Consider the following 19892-nt stretch of genomic DNA (forward strand, 5'->3'; position numbering starts at 1 on the left):
TGTGTTGTGTTAGGAGACATTTATGTGGTGATGATATCTGCCGTGTCACGTCTCCTCTGCGGGACCCTTCTGACCTGATGGGCTTTGCAGGTGGTAATCGACAAATAAATAAATGTGATGTGACTCTACGGTCTCACGTCTCAGTAACGTCTCAGTGCCTTGTCTCATCACGGATGCTGATGCTGCTCCTCCGAGCGTGTAAGTGCGTGATGCGTGAATGACGCATTAGGAGACTCTCCCCACGTCCAACAGCCTTTCTACGCCTCTCTTATTAAACTTCTTCAGAAGGCAAGGCTAATGTGTCGTCTAACGAACACCCGACAGCCAGACTCCCAACACTCGACTCGAGCCTTTTGCTATTGCGCATGATACTGCGGCTCCGGTACCGCTTCACGCTCCAACTCACCTTGAAACGCGGACCCGGCGGCTTTTACCTCGAGAGCGACGCGCGAGTGACCAATCCGCGCGGGACGCCCTCCCACACCGACCAATGAAAGTCGAGCGGGGGCGGTGCCGGTGACTAAATTCTCACGCTCGGTTTCACGTCGGCGTCGCTATCAAGCCGCGTCTGCCTCCGTTGCGCTGGTGCAGGTGCTCTGTCTCTTCGAGAGAGGATGCGAAAGGAGAGAAGGGGAGGGAGAGAATGAAGGAAAGCGCTGGAGAAAAGTGTGCAGGGCAATGAATAAGAGGATTTCGGGAGCCGACAGTGTGTCTAACGTCCTTGGGGCTCGGCTATGAATGATTTGTTGAAAGGGGCACTTTGAGATATGATGAGGGTTCTTGCTGGCTGGCAATAGTACTATGATTTGGTATGTGGCCACTTTGATAGCAAGTGTACTCAGCACCCGAGGATCGGCTGCTCAGGGTGAGTTAAAGTTCGATGTTTGATGCCATTCAATGCTCAAGTTGCATTTTATTTCTTGCCGCAACCATAACTTCGCTTTAGCGTCATTACGGTATTTATCGTAAATTTCGTGTTTGACCTTTATTAAGATTTCTTTCAAATACATTTTACCAGGTAAGACTGTTTACTGAAGTTCTGTGTAAATGTTGCTTTATTTAAGTGTGTCTTTCTACTACAGACATCTCAGTTGACATTTGTAAAGATGTCATTTCTGCATTTTAATTTATCTAAATTCAGAAGGGAAAGATGAGTATATGTCAGGCTTTGCTATGTAGTTCTGCTGTGTTCTGCACTCTAAACTATTTCTGCAGTATGCACCTGAGCGTCGTGCACCTGTTTTAACACCATGATGTAACTTGAGGTTTGTGAAAGCACCGTCATGGTTATATTATACCTGAAGATGATTTAAGTTTGGTTCATACTTAGTAATTAACAAAATATTCTAAGGCAAATGCGATTGGACATAGCAAGTCCAGGCAGATAAGATAGGCTATATATCTTCTGCTTTTTATCAATAGCTGCTAAGGACTGTGTTTGATTGTGGTGTTCTTTTAGTCTTCTTTCATAGCTTGATCAGTTTAATCACTGATAATGTTTGACGAGTGTTTAATTAAATTAATAATTAAAATTAAAATATAATTAAAAATATCTTTTGTACAGTAAGACCTTTTGACGAATTGATATGTGCACGTGCTGTTTGATTGATGAATTCACAGGAGAAGTGCAGTTCATTTTATTGTGAATGATGTGTTGGTGGACTCATTTAGCCCTGTAGTTTAAAATGGTCCACTAGGTGGGCTAAATGTTGCAGGGAAGTAATAGCTGTTCACATTATTCAAATGATCACTTAAATATGTTCTCACATTACATTTTGCAATTTGCAACCAGGTCAGTTACATTCTCACTTGAACATACAGGTAAACATTTGTAGATTTTTCTTGCATTGATAAATCAGCCACATGCAAGGAAGCCACATACCAAAGGGCATTTAAGGTTATCTCATAAAGAAGTTTATTGTCTAGGCAAAGGTGTATTTTACTGCCACCCCATCTGCCTGAGTGCCTAAGAGAAGTGTCTCACCTGTGTTACATATGCTCCACGTCTCCCTGGCGTGTGACTCTGGGTCTGTGCTAGTGAAGCACCCCTCTCCTGCTCCTCTGCTGCTGTCTCAGGCTGTCATCTGGCACAGGGCGTCCACATTCACCAGCTCCTCTCCTGGCCGAGAGCCAGTCTGGGCTCTCTGCCTCGTTCTGCTCAGCTCAACGGATGGAGCACCACGGAGCAAGCCTCTCTGTTCACAACGCGCCATGAGCTGATGAACCAGTCAGCCACGGGTCTGCTAACCGGAGCCTGCCGGGCCGGGTGGCAGCAGACCGTTCTTGCACTCGTTTGGAGCTACTCTCGGGCTTCCTGAGGGAAAACGGAGCGAGTTTAGCCACGATATGAGCATATGTCCAGCAAAGTCTGTCTCAGTTACACGGTTTATCGCTAATCTGCCCTGCCTGAGTAAATGCCGTCCTGGTGGAACTCCGGTGCCCGGTCTACAGCCTGTGTGTGAAGGGAATGAAGCAGAGAACACTATTACATGGTGTAGTCAGTGGAAAGTTAGGAGAGGTTTCTTCCTTTCCTCTGGTTTCTTCCTGCTGAGGAACGTTCTGATTTGCCTCCGCTTGTTGTGAGATCCTGAGAGGAGCTTCAGGACTCGGGCCTTGTCCTTGAGCAAAGATGATGATATGACACATCAGAGTTGTGGCTGAACCTTCAGTAAGCTGCTGTTGGACAATGGTGGATATGTTTTTCACATTTTAATTTAATGTGATTTGCTTGCTTTGTGAAATTTCTTCCCTGGCTATTTAATTATCGTCGTAGCCAATAATTATTATTATGGTCCTCCGACCCCCATGAAAATAATTGAAAGATAATTAAAGGCTTTTCTTCAAACATACTCGAGTGTCCAATACTAATTCACAAGTATCATGGCTATAATCCTGTAGCTATTTCTGTTCAAGGTGGAAAGGTCAGTGCTAAAATGGCTGGAAATTGGTATAATCTGCCTTGTTGGCTTGATTTAACAATAGTTTTAATGTCTTGTAATTATGAATTACAATGTCAGCTGTAGTCTGGTTAAGTCACTCAAAGGGAGTGTTCCAGTCAAACAGTTGGCAGGCAGCTGACTGGCTGATCACATAGAGTGCTGCATGACATTAACCACAGTGGGGATAGCCCGTGCAGGCAGTTTCTAAATGTATTCTGAAGCCTACAGTGATTTAACAGTGGAGAGAAGGTCAGAGGCACTACATGGAGGGTGCAGGGGGGGGGGGGGGGTGGTTTGGAAGATTTTAAGGGCCTATGACTGAGAGGGGTCCTAAAAAATTATTAGAATTTCTTTTTTATTGGGTCCTAATGTGAAATCTTTTCATGAGCCCAACCTCCCTAGTGGCACTCATGGGGCAGGTTATAAGGAATAAATGGGTATTTAATCACTGAAGGAAAAATAATGTGAAAATATATTAATCCTGTATCTTGAAGTTAACAAGTGCTGTCTGGCTTAGGGTTTTTAGGTTTAAACCCTTGAAGACCACAGAACAGCACAGTATTTCCCTGGTTTAACACAACTGATTCAGCTGGCTAAGAGTTCAATCAGGTGCTGGAGTGGGGAAAATGCTAATTTCTGCAATGCTGCAGACTTCAAGAGCTGAAATTTAATGAACATTGGTTTAAATTTTATGTTGAGTATAAGATTTCAAATTTGCAGTATATTGTGTCTTTTGGAGTAATTCACGACTTCTTATTAATGCTCTCTTGTACTGTGAGCACAAACTGCTTTTAAGAATCTTGTTTAATTTGAATGGCAAAAAGTTGCATCAATGCCTTAAGCTCTGGGCTCTATAGAAGGTGGAGTAACTATCTTATCTGTCTCTGTGCCTGGATTCCATTTCCCCTCTCTCAGCACTTCAAAGGCCATTTCCTGTCTCTGATACACTTTCCCCTGAGCAGTCTGCCTGTAGTCTGCTGCCACAGCCCAGGACAGAGGCATGTGTGCCAAACAGTCTCCCAGAGGGACTATGAAAGGTCTGATGTATTTCAAATTTGAACATTTAAACCCCTACAGCTCTACACACCATCTCAGTCTGTGTTTTAGGGCTGTTCCCATGTCTCTGAAATCAGATAGGGCAGGTCACTTTCTGAGTACTCACTTGAGCCTGAGTGTGCTTTTTTATTAATGAAACTCTGTTTCTTTCATGTGCTATTTGCTAAGATGTCGAATAAATTGTATGGATTATTGACTGTTATCATGAGAGTTGATCTAGTCTCAAGTAGCCTACATGGTTGATATGAGATATGAGAAACATATTTGAATGTTTCTGAAACTGATTAAAATAGTTCTTATAAAGTTTCCAGTGCGGTAGTATGAGACAAGTTGACTCATTGATTGGGTCACTAGAGCCTTCCCAAATGTACTGGATATTTGCATGTACTGGATAGTTTTATTTGCAGTGAATAAGTGCAGATCATGGACTAAATTGGGCTTCACCATTGTTTTAGACCGCTGATACAGGCACAGATGCAGTTTTGTCTGGTTGGCTTTTTCAGCACTTAGTTCACATTTTAGTTTACCAAGTTATTATTGCTCTACTGTATATTTTTGAGTGACTAGGATCTAACGGATGGTAGTAGACCTCACCTATACTGGCGGATGGCAGTAGACCTAACTTATAATGGCAGATGGCAGTAGACCTAACCTATACTGGCTGATAGTAATAGACCTAACCTATGCTGGCTGATAGTAATAGACCTAACCTATACTGGCTGATGGTAGTATACCTAACCTATACTGGCGGATGGCAGTAGACCTAACCTATATTGGAAGATGGCAGTAGACCTAACCTATACTGGCAGACGGCAGTAGACCTAACCTATACTGGCAGATAGTAGTAGACCTAACCCATACTGGCTGATGGTAGTAGACCTAACCTATACTGGCAGATGGTAGTAGACCTAACCTATACTGGCAGATGGTAGTAGACCTAACCTATACTGGCAGACGGCAGTAGACCTAACCTATACTGGTGGATGGTAGCAGACCTATCCTATACTGGTGGATGGTAGTAGACCTAACCTATGCTGGCGGATGGCAGTAGACCTAACCTATATTGGAAGATGGCAGTAGACCTAACCTATACTGGCAGACGGCAGTAGACCTAACCTATACAGGAAGATAGTAGTAGACCTAACCCATACTGGCTGATGGTAGTAGACCTAACCCATACTGGCTGATGGTAGTAGACCTAACCTATACTGGCAGATGGTAGTAGACCTAACCTATACTGGCAGATAGTAGTAGACCTAACCCATACTGGCTGATGGTAGTAGACCTAACCCATACTGGCTGATGGTAGTAGACCTAACCTATACTGGCAGACGGCAGTAGACCTAACCTATACTGGCAGATAGTAGTAGACCTAACTCATACTGGCTGATGGTAGTAGACCTAACCTATACTGGCAGATGGTAGTAGACCTAACCTATACTGGCGGATGGTAGTAGACCTAACCTATACTGGCAGACGGCAGTAGACCTAACCTATACTGGTGGATGGTAGCAGACCTATCCTATACTGGTGGATGGTAGCAAACCTAACCTATACTGGCAGATGGCAGTAGACCTAATGGCAGATGGTAGTAGACCTAACCTATACTGGTGGATGGTAGCAGACCTATCCTATACTGGTGGATGGTAGCAAACCTAACCTATACTGGCAGATGGCAGTAGACCTAATGGCAGATGGTAGTAGACCTAACCCATACTGGCTCATGGTAGTAGACCTAACCTATACTGGCAGATGGTAGTAGACCTAACCTATACTGGCGGATGGTAGTAGACCTAACCTATACTGGCAGATAGTAGTAGACCTAACCCATACTGGCTGATGGTAGTAGACCTAACCCATACTGGCTGATGGTAGTAGACCTAACCTATACTCGCAGACGGCAGTAGACCTAACCTATACTGGCAGATAGTAGTAGACCTAACTCATACTGGCTGATGGTAGCAGACCTAACCTATACTGGCAGATGGTAGTAGACCTAACCTATACTGGCGGATGGTAGTAGACCTAACCTATACTGGCAGACGGCAGTAGACCTAACCTATACTGGTGGATGGTAGCAGACCTATCCTATACTGGTGGATGGTAGCAAACCTAACCTATACTGGCAGATGGCAGTAGACCTAATGGCAGATGGTAGTAGACCTAACCTATACTGGTGGATGGTAGCAGACCTATCCTATACTGGTGGATGGTAGCAAACCTAACCTATACTGGCAGATGGCAGTAGACCTAATGGCAGATGGTAGTAGACCTAACCCATACTGGCTGATGGTAGTAGACCTAACCTATACTGGCAGATGGTAGTAGACCTAACCTATACTGGCGGATGGTAGTAGACCTAACCTATACTGGCAGACGGCAGTAGACCTAACCTATACTGGTGGATGGTAGCAGACCTAACCTATACTGGCAGACGGCAGTAGACCTAACCTATACTGGTGGATGGTAGCAGACCTATCATCTACTGGTGGATGGTAGCAAACCTAACCTATACTGGCAGATGGCAGTAGACCTAATGGCAGATGGTAGTAGACCTAACCTATACTGGCAGATGGTAGTAGACCTAACCTATGCTGGCGGATGGCAGTAGACCTAACCTATATTGGAAGATGGCAGTAGACCTAACCTATACTGGCAGATGGCAGTAGACCTAACCTATACTGGCAGATAGTAGTAGACCTAACCCATACTGGCTGATGGTAGTAGACCTAACCTATACTGGCAGATGGCAGTAGACCTAACCTATACTGGTGGATGGTAGCAGACCTATCCTCTACTGGTGGATGGTAGCAAACCTAACCTATACTGGCAGATGGCAGTAGACCTAATGGCAGATGGTAGTAGACCTAACCTATACTGGCAGATGGTAGTAGACCTAACCTATGCTGGCGGATGGCAGTAGACCTAACCTATATTGGAAGATGGCAGTAGACCTAACCTATACTGGCAGATGGCAGTAGACCTAACCTATACTGGCAGACGGCAGTAGACCTAACCTATACTGGTGGATGGTAGCAGACCTATCCTATACTGGTGGATGGTAGCAAACCTAACCTATGCTGGCGGATGGCAGTAGACCTAACCCATACTGGCTGATGGTAGTAGACCTAACCTATACTGGCAGATGGTAGTAGACCTAACCTATACTGGCAGACGGCAGTAGACCTAACCTATACTGGTGGATGGTAGCAGACCTATCCTATACTTGTGGATGGTAGCAAACCTAACCTATGCTGGCGGATGGCAGTAGACCTAACCCATACTGGCTGATGGTAGTAGACCTAACCTATACTGGCGGATGGTAGTAGACCTAACCTATACTGGCAGACGGCAGTAGACCTAACCTATACTGGTGGATGGTAGCAGACCTATCCTATACTGGTGGATGGTAGCAAACCTAACCTATGCTGGCGGATGGCAGTAGACCTAACCTATGCTGGCGGATGGTAGTAGACCTAACCTATACTGGCAGATGGTAGTAGACCTAACCTATACTGGTGGATGGTAGCAGACCTAACCTATACTGGTGGTTGGTAGTAGACCTAACCTAAACTGGTGGATGGTAGCAGACCTAACCTATACTGTTGGATGGTAGTAGACCTAACCTATACTGGTGGATGGTAGTAGACCTAACCTAAACTGGCGGATGGTAGCAGACTTCTTCTAGCCCAAGACGAATAACTACTTCTACTAAAGCAACCAGTGTCAGTCAGCATGTGGGCCAGTACTGACTCAGGGTCTCCTCCTCCTCCTCCTCCTCCTCTTCCTCCTCCTCCTCCTCCTCCTCCTCCTCCTCCTCCTCCTGCAGTGCCTCTGCCCCTCCAGTTATCATGAGAGTTGATCTAGTCTCAAGTAGCCTACATGGTTGATATGAGATATGAGAAACATATTTGAATGTTTCTGAAACTGATTAAAATAGTTCTTATAAAGTTTCCAGTGCGGTAGTATGAGACAAGTTGACTCATTGATTGGGTCACTAGAGCCTTCCCAAATGTACTGGATATTTGCATGTACTGGATAGTTTTATTTGCAGTGAATAAGTGCAGATCATGGACTAAATTGGGCTTCACCATTGTTTTAGACCGCTGATACAGGCACAGATGCAGTTTTGTCTGGTTGGCTTTTTCAGCACTTAGCTCACATTTTAGTTTACCAAGTTATTATTGCTCTACTGTATATTTTTGAGTGACTAGGATCTAACGGATGGTAGTAGACCTAACCTATACTGGCGGATGGCAGTAGACCTAACTTATAATGGCAGATGGCAGTAGACCTAACCTATACTGGCTGATAGTAATAGACCTAACCTATGCTGGCTGATAGTAATAGACCTAACCTATACTGGCTGATGGTAGTAGACCTAACCTATACTGGCGGATGGCAGTAGACCTAACCTATATTGGAAGATGGCAGTAGACCTAACCTATACTGGCAGACGGCAGTAGACCTAACCTATACTGGCAGATAGTAGTAGACCTAACTCATACTGGCTGATGGTAGTAGACCTAACCTATACTGGCAGATGGTAGTAGACCTAACCTATACTGGCGGATGGTAGTAGACCTAACCTATACTGGCAGACGGCAGTAGACCTAACCTATACTGGTGGATGGTAGCAGACCTATCCTATACTGGTGGATGGTAGCAAACCTAACCTATACTGGCAGATGGCAGTAGACCTAATGGCAGATGGTAGTAGACCTAACCTATACTGGTGGATGGTAGCAGACCTATCCTATACTGGTGGATGGTAGCAAACCTAACCTATACTGGCAGATGGCAGTAGACCTAATTGCAGATGGTAGTAGACCTAACCCATACTGGCTGATGGTAGTAGACCTAACCTATACTGGCAGATGGTAGTAGACCTAACCTATACTGGCGGATGGTAGTAGACCTAACCTATACTGGCAGACGGCAGTAGACCTAACCTATACTGGTGGATGGTAGCAGACCTAACCTATACTGGCAGACGGCAGTAGACCTAACCTATACTGGTGGATGGTAGCAGACCTATCATCTACTGGTGGATGGTAGCAAACCTAACCTATACTGGCAGATGGCAGTAGACCTAATGGCAGATGGTAGTAGACCTAACCTATACTGGCAGATGGTAGTAGACCTAACCTATGCTGGCGGATGGCAGTAGACCTAACCTATATTGGAAGATGGCAGTAGACCTAACCTATACTGGCAGATGGCAGTAGACCTAACCTATACTGGCAGATAGTAGTAGACCTAACCCATACTGGCTGATGGTAGTAGACCTAACCTATACTGGCAGATGGCAGTAGACCTAACCTATACTGGTGGATGGTAGCAGACCTATCCTCTACTGGTGGATGGTAGCAAACCTAACCTATACTGGCAGATGGCAGTAGACCTAATGGCAGATGGTAGTAGACCTAACCTATACTGGCAGATGGTAGTAGACCTAACCTATGCTGGCGGATGGCAGTAGACCTAACCTATATTGGAAGATGGCAGTAGACCTAACCTATACTGGCAGATCGCAGTAGACCTAACCTATACTGGCAGACGGCAGTAGACCTAACCTATACTGGTGGATGGTAGCAGACCTATCCTATACTGGTGGATGGTAGCAAACCTAACCTATGCTGGCGGATGGCAGTAGACCTAACCCATACTGGCTGATGGTAGTAGACCTAACCTATACTGGCAGATGGTAGTAGACCTAACCTATACTGGCAGACGGCAGTATACCTAACCTATACTGGTGGATGGTAGCAGACCTATCCTATACTTGTGGATGGTAGCAAACCTAACCTATGCTGGCGGATGGCAGTAGACCTAACCCATACTGGCTGATGGTAGTAGACCTAACCTATACTGGCGGATGGTAGTAGACCTAACCTATACTGGCAGACGGCAGTAGACCTAACCTATACTGGTGGATGGTAGCAGACCTATCCTATACTGGTGGATGGTAGCAAACCTAACCTATGCTGGCGGATGGCAGTAGACCTAACCTATGCTGGCGGATGGTAGTAGACCTAACCTATACTGGCAGATGGTAGTAGACCTAACCTATACTGGTGGATGGTAGCAGACCTAACCTATACTGGTGGTTGGTAGTAGACCTAACCTAAACTGGTGGATGGTAGCAGACCTAACCTATACTGTTGGATGGTAGTAGACCTAACCTATACTGGTGGATGGTAGTAGACCTAACCTAAACTGGTGGATGGTAGCAGACCTAACCTATACTGTTGGATGGTAGTAGACCTAACCTATACTGGTGGATGGTAGTAGACCTAACCTAAACTGGCGGATGGTAGCAGACTTCTTCTAGCCCAAGGCGAATAACTACTTCTACTAAAGCAACCAGTGTCAGTCAGCATGTGGGCCAGTACTGACTCAGGGTCTCCTCCTCCTCCTCCTCCTCCTCTTCCTCCTCCTCCTCCTCCTCCTCCTCCTCCTGCAGTGCCTCTGCCCCTCCAGTTATCATGAGAGTTGATCTAGTCTCAAGTAGCCTACATGGTTGATATGAGATATGAGAAACATATTTGAATGTTTCTGAAACTGATTAAAATAGTTCTTATAAAGTTTCCAGTGCGGTAGTATGAGACAAGTTGACTCATTGATTGGGTCACTAGAGCCTTCCCAAATGTACTGGATATTTGCATGTACTGGATAGTTTTATTTGCAGTGAATAAGTGCAGATCATGGACTAAATTGGGCTTCACCATTGTTTTAGACCGCTGATACAGGCACAGATGCAGTTTTGTCTGGTTGGCTTTTTCAGCACTTAGCTCACATTTTAGTTTACCAAGTTATTATTGCTCTACTGTATATTTTTGAGTGACTAGGATCTAACGGATGGTAGTAGACCTAACCTATACTGGCGGATGGCAGTAGACCTAACTTATAATGGCAGATGGCAGTAGACCTAACCTATACTGGCTGATAGTAATAGACCTAACCTATGCTGGCTGATAGTAATAGACCTAACCTATACTGGCTGATGGTAGTAGACATAACCTATACTGGCGGATGGCAGTAGACCTAACCTATATTGGAAGATGGCAGTAGACCTAACCTATACTGGCAGACGGCAGTAGACCTAACCTATACTGGCAGATAGTAGTAGACCTAACACATACTGGCTGATGGTAGTAGACCTAACCTATACTGGCAGATGGTAGTAGACCTAACCTATACTGGCAGATGGTAGTAGACCTAACCTATACTGGCGGATGGTAGTAGACCTAATGGCAGATGGTAGTAGACCTAACCTATACTGGCAGATGGTAGTAGACCTAACCTATGCTGGCGGATGGCAGTAGACCTAACCTATACTGGCTGATAGTAATAGACCTAACCTATGCTGGCTGATAGTAATAGACCTAACCTATACTGGCTGATGGTAGTAGACCTAACCTATACTGGCGGATGGCAGTAGACCTAACCTATATTGGAAGATGGCAGTAGACCTAACCTATACTGGCAGACGGCAGTAGACCTAACCTATACTGGCAGATAGTAGTAGACCTAACACATACTGGCTGATGGTAGTAGACCTAACCTATACTGGCAGATGGTAGTAGACCTAACCTATACTGGCAGATGGTAGTAGACCTAACCTATGCTGGCGGATGGCAGTAGACCTAACCTATATTGGAAGATGGCAGTAGACCTAACCTATACTGGCAGACGGCAGTAGACCTTACCTATACTGGCAGATGGTAGTAGACCTAACCTATACTGGTGGATGGTAGTAGACCTAACCTATACTGGTGGATGGTAGTAGACCTAACCTATACTGGCAGATGGTAGTAGACCTAACCTATACTGGTGGATGGTAGCAGACCTAACCTATACTGGTGGATGGTAGCAGACCTAACCTATACTGGTGGATGGTAGTAGACCTAACCTATACTGGTGGATGGTAGTAGACCTAACCTACACTGGCAGATGGTAGTAGACCTAACCTATACTGGTGGATGGTAGTAGACCTAACCTAAACTGGCGGATGGTAGCAGACTTCTTCTAGCCCAAGGCGAATAACTACTTCTACTAAAGCAACCACTAACTACTAACTAACTACTAACTACTTCTACTACTGACTCAGGGTCTCCTCCTCCTCCTCCTCTTCCTCCTCCTCCTCCTCCTCCTCCTCCTCCTGCAGTGCCTCTGCCCCTCCAGTTAATCACCTGCTTCCTTCTTCTGGCTCATGGTGAGAGGCGGAGCCAGAGTGAGTAAGGCACCATGAGAGCAGTGTGTTCTATATACACACACATGCAAAAGGGCTCTTTGAAACCTGGTTAATTATTCATCACTCTGTGCTGGTGTAGTAGTTAAGGTCACTCTGTTACTATTTCTGTATCATCAGCAATAAAAACACCCTCATATATGTGTAATAACCTGCCAGTTTTATTAATAACCTGTTACTGAAACAAACCATCTCTATGTTCCTCATATTAGCCATGTAGACATTGCATATAACAAGCATACAACAGTGCAGTGTGAACTTCAGAGGTTAAGTCATATTCTTGGAGTCTTAGTTTCAGTTTCATGGTATTGATTATACATTTGTTTTCCCTCTATGCTTTTGTAGATTGTGTGTGTGTGCTTAGTTAGTTAGTTATACTGTATAGCTACTTAGCATCAAGTGGTGGGGGTGGAACTTTCTCATGTGTTCACTATGTAATCTAGTTTAGCATTGTTATATGTGATGAATTAAGAGCAGTGATCAGAACTCCTACAATTTACTTAACCTTATGTCTCCAGCATGCTAAAGTGACATTTTTTTTTACAGAAAATCCATGACACATAGCAGAGCGTGCAACTCCTTTCTCTTCCTATTGTTGAATGTCAGTTCTAATGTTGGTACGGAGATCTCTTTCCTGTGTTGAACATCTGATCTTTCTCAGCAGGGCTCTCAAGTCTCACGCATTGAGCCACGCATTTGACCGTCTTCACACGCTCACACGCCACACTTCTGATTTCACACGGCGAGAAAAAAAAAATCTAGTTTATTTACCTCCGATCCATATCTATGTCGCCCTCCACTGGCGATCGATCGCGATATACAAACCCCCACCCCGCTCAACAACTTACGGTCGCCACCCCCCCCCCCCCCCCCCCCCCCCCGCTCAACAATTAACGTTCGCCACCCCCCCCACCCCCCGTCACCAACTCTCACACTCTGACATGAATCCAAAACTTGAGAGCCCTGTTTCTCAGTATATCCACTGTAATTGTATTATATAGTGATAGATGCTTAAGCAAAGAGCATACTGTCATCACGCAGTTAGCTTTCAATTAGCTGGGTGCATTTTGCTAGGAAACCCTGTTCAGTGTGTGGATGGCCACTCCAGTGCTGCTGACTGGCGGGTAGCCAACCTGTCCGTTTCACGGTGAGGTCTCAACCAAGCTACGAGCTAACTGAACTGTCGTCCAAAGCACATGACAATTAATGTTTTCCCTGGCATTGCAACCCTACGGTACACAAATGCCACATTTGGCACATTGAATTATGCGCTAAATATAAATAGCCGGAGCCACTGAAATAGTGTGCACAGATGAAGGGTTATTTCAAAGGAAGAGTTCCTTCATTTTCCTCTATATATGCGGCAGTGATAATGCGGAGCTGGAGCTGACATCTGTATACAAAGGGACATTTGTAATGTTTCAGATGATGAAGGCCAAAATTACATGTAATAGCTTTAAGACTCTTAGAATGTGTCAAAATGTATTATAGCTTCACAATGTTTATATAAAAACCCTGCTGTATATTCTTTATATGGTATGTCTGCACATGTGGACCTGTACATACTCTGCACCATTACACTCACTGTGTAATGTGGGTTAAAATAGAGGGAGAATAAAAAACGTTAATGTGCTCATTTACATGTATTCATTTGCTAGACGCTTCTATCCGTAGCAGCTCACAACTGTGACAAAGTACAATAGACACATCCCACTGCCTCAGAAGTCACGTATTGGAACAGTGATGATGGAGGTGAAGGTGGGGGGAAGCTGCCGTTGGAGTGGACTGTGTGTGTGTGTGTGTGTGTGTGTGTGTGTGTGTGTGTGTGTGGGGGGGGGGGGGGTCTGCTGGAGCAGTAGTGAGATACTGAGATAGTGTGATCGGGAACTACGTGTAATCCTAGTTCAGGATATCCTTCATTGTTTGGGAAGCTTCACTTTGCTCAACCGTTTGTGTTACTGGGCCAGTGGTAACAGTGACAATTTCTCAGGTTTGTGGCACAAGGCTCAACATTTCATGAAACTAATTACCCTTTTAATTGCCCCATGGGGTGGGTTTACCCAGCTGTTGATTTGAAGGTGAGCCTAAGGGGCTGCTGCAATGTAGAGCAGTCATATGATGTGTGTGTGTGTGTGTGTGTGTGTGTGTGTGTGTGTGTGTGTGTGTGTGTGTGTGTGTGTGTGTGTGTGGACTGACCACTGTGTTTAAACTATGTATATTACATAACCCATTTTACTACTTGACAGAGTGTCTCATTAATTATTAATTAGTACATGTAATTAATCCAACAAAGTTATTTGTTCTTTAGTAACAAGTGCCATTCACCCAACTCTAACTTCTATCAAAGATTTTCACTCATTACTTTTTTTCAGTGTTTCTGAGAGTGCATTAGCTGAAACATTTTCAATGAGAAAAGGAAATGTAACATATCATATGAGGAGAGCTCATTAAAAATTGATGGGAACTTATTACCAGGCGTGCTGTGTACACTTGCTATGTAGGTCTGAGTGATCAGAATAGTGTCGTAATGTCACACTTTTGCAATAGTCTACAGTGAGGTATAGACATTCTGCATGCCTGTTAGTTACGAAACCAAGTTTTAGTTATTTTTGTAGCATGTTATAGATAAGATAAACTGCAAGTGTTTTGGTAAAGATAATCCTACATCGTCAAGTAGTTCAAATGTGTGTGATATTCAGGTATGTAATGTACATACATGTGTAAAATATGTGGCTTCAGCACAGTTTTCAGGTACAAACATATAAACACTGAGAGTTTTTGTTTGCTAACTAGCTCCTATGTCCCTGCCACAATACTGAGGAATATATTCCGTATTTGCTGTTGACCCCATAGACCCTGAGTCAATATGCTGAACTAGCTAGCAAACTTAAATAAAGGTGGATTTTCATTATTGGCAAAATATTGAAGAATGAATTGGCTTTTTAGATTTGCTTGCAGTGGTGGGCTTACGTTTTTTAAAACTGCCTCATTAAAAATGGGCATGTCTGAGGAGCCTTATACAAATTTCCCTCCCACTTCAAGTTACTGTGTTCTGATTGGCTACTGGAAATCACTCAGGGCATTAACTTTGCGCAACATTTGTCAGTCAGGCTGTCAGTCTGTGAAGCACTGAAGAGGGCCGGTGTGAGTTCACCCGTCAGCACGCTGTGAGGTCTTTCAGGCAGCACCGTCTCCCTGCACTGCAGGATCATTGAGCTTCAACGGGCGCTAATTGTATCTGAGGGCATGTGTGGAACACACAGCACAAATCACTTTTGTCACCCTGTGCAAGTGTACAGATGCGGCCTCTAAAAGTCCTTGTAGGGTAAAGGTGTGAATGTATGGGGAGTGAGTGTGGGAAACTGGAGGGTTTCATGTGTAGATTATTAAACTGATATGCTCCTGAGTCCATATACCATCCGAAGCAGGGCGTGGGGAACAGGACCAAGGTCCCGCTCCACGTTACTAGTGAGAGCTTTGAAAGAATAAATTCAGCAGAGGTTTGTAATTTATTACGTGCTAAGAAAATATTCCTAAAGGATAGGCACAAACTAAATGGTTCATAAAAGAAGTCAATGATTCATGAGTGCATGGAACCATAGGGACATAAGAACAGCACAGGGCCCTACTTTGTTGTGTGTGAAGGAGATCGAGGCATGAGTGTGTGAGGGTATATATGTGTGTGTGTGTGTGTGTGTGTGTGTGTGTGTGTATGTGTGTGTGTGTGTGTGAGTGTGTGTGTGTGTGTGTGTGTGTGTGTGTGTGTGTGTGTGTGTGTGTGTGTGTGAGTGAGTGTGTGTATGTGTGTGTGTGTATGAGTGAGTGTGTGTGTGTGTGTGTGTGTGTGTGTGTGTGTGTGTGTGAGTGAGTGAGTGTGTGTGTGAGTGTATGTGTGTGTGTGTGTGTGTGTGTGTGTGTGTGTGTGTGTGTGTGTGTGTGTGTGTGTGTGTGTGTGTGTGTGTGAGTGAGTGTGTGTGTGAGGGGGGGTGTTGGCTGGCCTGCTTCCTCTGTCTCATCTTTCAGGCGTCCATTGATGCGTTCTTCTCTGCTTCCTCCGGATTGACTCTCCTGCACCCATTAAACATTCATGTCCTGGACACAAGACTGCACTGTACTCCAGGAATCACTCTCACTGCCTCTTGCTGAGTCCTCGGCTCCCGTTTCCCCCCATATCCTTCAGACAGTGGTGCATTCCAGTGCACACTGCCCTGTCTGTCTGGGACTATCTCACTGGCTCCCACCCTGTGCAGGTTTGGATCCCTGCACGGCCGCGTCCCCCGGGTACTGGTCCCTCCCTGCCCTCTGGACCCAGATCAGCTGTTCTCTTACAGTGAGCCTCTGACTTCTCCGCAGCTCAGTCAGCCATCCCACGGCTCACCTCCTCTGAGCTGGGACAGGTCAACCTCATTTGGGCCTCGTCTGGGCCTCGTCTGGGTCTCGTCTAGGTCTTGTCTCGGCCTCTTGCACGAGAGCCCATTCAGCATATGGAGGCTACCCTTCACACTGAAATCATTCTCAGTGCTGCCATCACTTGCTTATATAAGTGTAATTAAGGCCACCGTTTAGCTTGTGCCATTAAAGCCTGCCTGGTTCTGTAATTATCTGCTTCCATTATAGGAGGAACATATCATAAAGGGGAAGGATGTGCAAGAAGACATTAATAAGGTTACACATTAATGCCTATCAGTACACCAGATTGTGAGCAAAGGCACAACATGAACCTTCTGCACAATGACGTCTGTATAGAAATATAGAAACCTAGTCATGTTTAAGTACACAATTAGGAAAGAAGAAGAGGTTTTATGTGTGTGTGTGTGTGTGTGTGTGTGGTGAGCTGCTGTCTGTCCACATCAATCACAGTGTTCCATTGGGATGCTGGAAAGTGTGCACACACCCTCCACTCCTGTTAGTTTTGCTCTCATTTGGGAGTGATTGAACTGGGGTATGAAAAGCAAATATTGATTTTACTAGCAATAAGTAAACCAGGGAGGTGTAACATCATCTTGTGTAGCACAGCACTGATGGATGGACTCCCTGACACAAGTCTACAAAGGCAAGGAAAGAACGTCATTGCTCTGATGCAGGTGGAGAAGCAACCGCACAGTAAAGTCCTGTAGTGTAGTTTGACTCCATTAAGTGCTACTATTGTACATACTCCAGCTTCCAGCAGATCAGCATTACAGGTTGTTACTGTAATCTTTCTTTTTTTTTTTACTCGGGGCAAGACCATTGGCTACTGCATTCAGCCGTTCAAGCCTGACGTTCAGGCCGTATAGCTGGCTAGCTTGTCCTCTGAGGTTTCACTCCTTTCAGAGGCCAGGCAGCGCTGGCGTGTGGAACATGAGGAAGACTACTGCGCTGTGAAGAAGAGGGAGAGGGGCAGGCAACAAGCGGCAGATGTAAACCGAGAGCTGTGTTAGCATGGAGCTGTGGTGTGTGTGGTGCAGTGTGCGTGTGTGAAGTGGGGTGAGAGAGAGAGAGAGCGTGTGTGCGTGTGTGTGTGTGTGTGTGTGTGTGTGTGTGTGTGTGTGTGTGTGTGTGTGTGTGTGTGTGTGTGTGTGTGCTGGTGCCCCAGACCAGGCTGCTTTGTTGATCATGTGTGCACAGACCTACAGATACAGCAGTGTGTTCCATAATAGTCTTGCTTTAGTAATCAAATGTTGTGGCGCGTAGCGGCTATATATACAGATCAGGTCATGTCCTTTAGTTAGAACACAGACTCTTTGCCAAATGTCCTCTTTTGATTTTAGAGCAACACTAGAATATAATCCATTAAAGTTGACTTAATCTTCCTCCTTTACTTTAAAGAGATCACGGATATACTGCTTTTTCAAAGCTGAAACATTATTTGACACACTGTAGATATGAATGAAAGTGCCACATAATGCCATGAAACACCAGCCAGACACAAGACAACAGGCAAAGAACCCAAGCTCATCATAAGGGCACCAGCACAGCGCCAGTCTGCTGAGGGATCTGGACTGTATAATGATGGGTTGTCTATTCCCTGGAGGGAGAGCGTCCTGCTTTCAGATCTCAGATTTGTGACCTCCTCTGTTAGCTGTGTGTGTGTGTGTGTGTGTGTGTGTGTGTGTGTGTGTGTGTGTGTGTGTGTATGTGTGCTTGTGTGTGTGTGCATGTGTGCTTGTGTGTGTGTGCTTGTGTGTGTGTGTGTGTGTGTGTGTGTGTATGTGTGTGTGTGTAGGTGTGTGTGTGTGTGTGTGTGTGTGTGTGTGTGTGTGTGTATGTGTGCTTGTGTGTGTGTGCATGTGTGCTTGTGTGTGTGTGCTTGTGTGTGTGTGTGTGTGTGTGTATGTGTGTGTGTGTAGGTGTGTATGTGTGTGTGTGTGTGTGTGTGTGTGTGTGTGTGTGTGTGTGTGTATGTGTGCTTGTGTGTGTGTGCATGTGTGCTTGTGTGTGTGTGCTTGTGTGTGTGTGTGTGTGTGTGTATGTGTGTGTGCAACTGTGCATGTGTGCTTGTGTGTGTGTGTAGGTGTGTGTGTGTGTGTGTGTGTGTGTGTGTGTGTGTGTGTGTATGTGTGTGTGTGTGTGTGTGTGTGTAGGTGCGTGTGTGTGTGTGTGTGTGTAGGTGTATGTGTGTGTGTGTGTGTGTGTGTGTGTGTGTGTGTGTGTGTGTGTGGTCTCAACAGCTGCGGTGTAGTCCAGTCCTCTCTCTGTTTGAAGATGGGGACGTTACTGCTGCAGGAGAGACAGGATAAAGAGTGGAGAGAGAGAGATGTCCACTGAGAGGATTGGCCAGTGTGTGTCATAGACTCCTCCCACCACAGTCTCAGTTATTAGAGTACGCTGTTCGAGGTCACACTTGCAGTCTCCCTGCTGGCCGGTGCAGTAGCCGTGCTGAGGTAGCACTCTTTACTGTACAGCACATGGGCCTAGTGATTGGCTGGCTGAAATATTAACTGTGCCACGGCGGCTGAGGAGGGTTGGGGAGGGTTTAGGAGGGTTGGGGAGGGTTGAGGAGGGTTTGGGAGGGTTGGGGAGGGTTGGGGAGGGTTTTGGAGGGTTGGGGAGGGTTTGGGAGGCTTGAGGAGGGTTTGGGAGGGTTGGGGAGGGTTGAGGAGGGTTGGGGAGGGTTGAGACGGTTGAGGAGGGTTTGGGAGGGTTTGGGAGGGTTGGGGAGGGTTTGGGAGGGTTTGGGAGGGTTTGGGAGGGTTGGGGAGGGTTGAGGAGGGTTTGGGAGGGTTGGGGAGGGTTGGGGAGGCTTGAGGAGGGTTTGGGAGGGTTGGGGAGGGTTGAGGAGGGTTGGGGAGGGTTTGGGAGGGTTGGGGAGGGTTGAGGAGGGTTTGGGAGGGTTGGGGAGGGTTGGGGAGGGTTGGGGAGGGTTGAGGAGGGTTGGGGAGGGTTTGGGAGGGTTGGGGAGGGTTGAGGAGGGTTTGGGAGGGTTGGGGAGGGTTTGGGAGGGTTGGGGAGGGTTGAGGAGGGTTGGGGAAGGTTGAGGAGGGTTTGGGAGGGTTGGGGAGGGTTTGGGAGGGTTGAGGAGGGTTTGGGAGGGTTGGGGAGGGTTGGGGAGGCTTGAGGAGGGTTTGGGAGGGTTGGGGAGGGTTGAGGAGGGTTGGGGAGGGTTGGGGAGGGTTTGGGAGGGTTGGGGAGGGTTTGGCTCTGCCGGGGCCCTTGGTGTCTGG

General features: G+C 45.9%; 1 protein-coding gene across 1 annotated transcript in view; it reads left to right on the forward strand.

Annotated features, from left to right (window-relative positions):
• Window positions 1–550: 550 nt before the first annotated feature.
• igsf9bb (immunoglobulin superfamily, member 9Bb) overlaps window positions 551–19892 on the forward strand; it is a 93898-nt gene continuing 74556 nt past the window's right edge. The window contains 1 exon segment of the mRNA XM_076980277.1: window positions 551–865. Coding sequence (XP_076836392.1) covers window positions 802–865 — 64 coding nt within the window. The 5' untranslated portion in view covers window positions 551–801.

This window comes from Brachyhypopomus gauderio, chromosome 18 (assembly GCF_052324685.1).
Source record: "Brachyhypopomus gauderio isolate BG-103 chromosome 18, BGAUD_0.2, whole genome shotgun sequence".
NCBI lineage: Eukaryota > Metazoa > Chordata > Actinopteri > Gymnotiformes > Hypopomidae > Brachyhypopomus > Brachyhypopomus gauderio.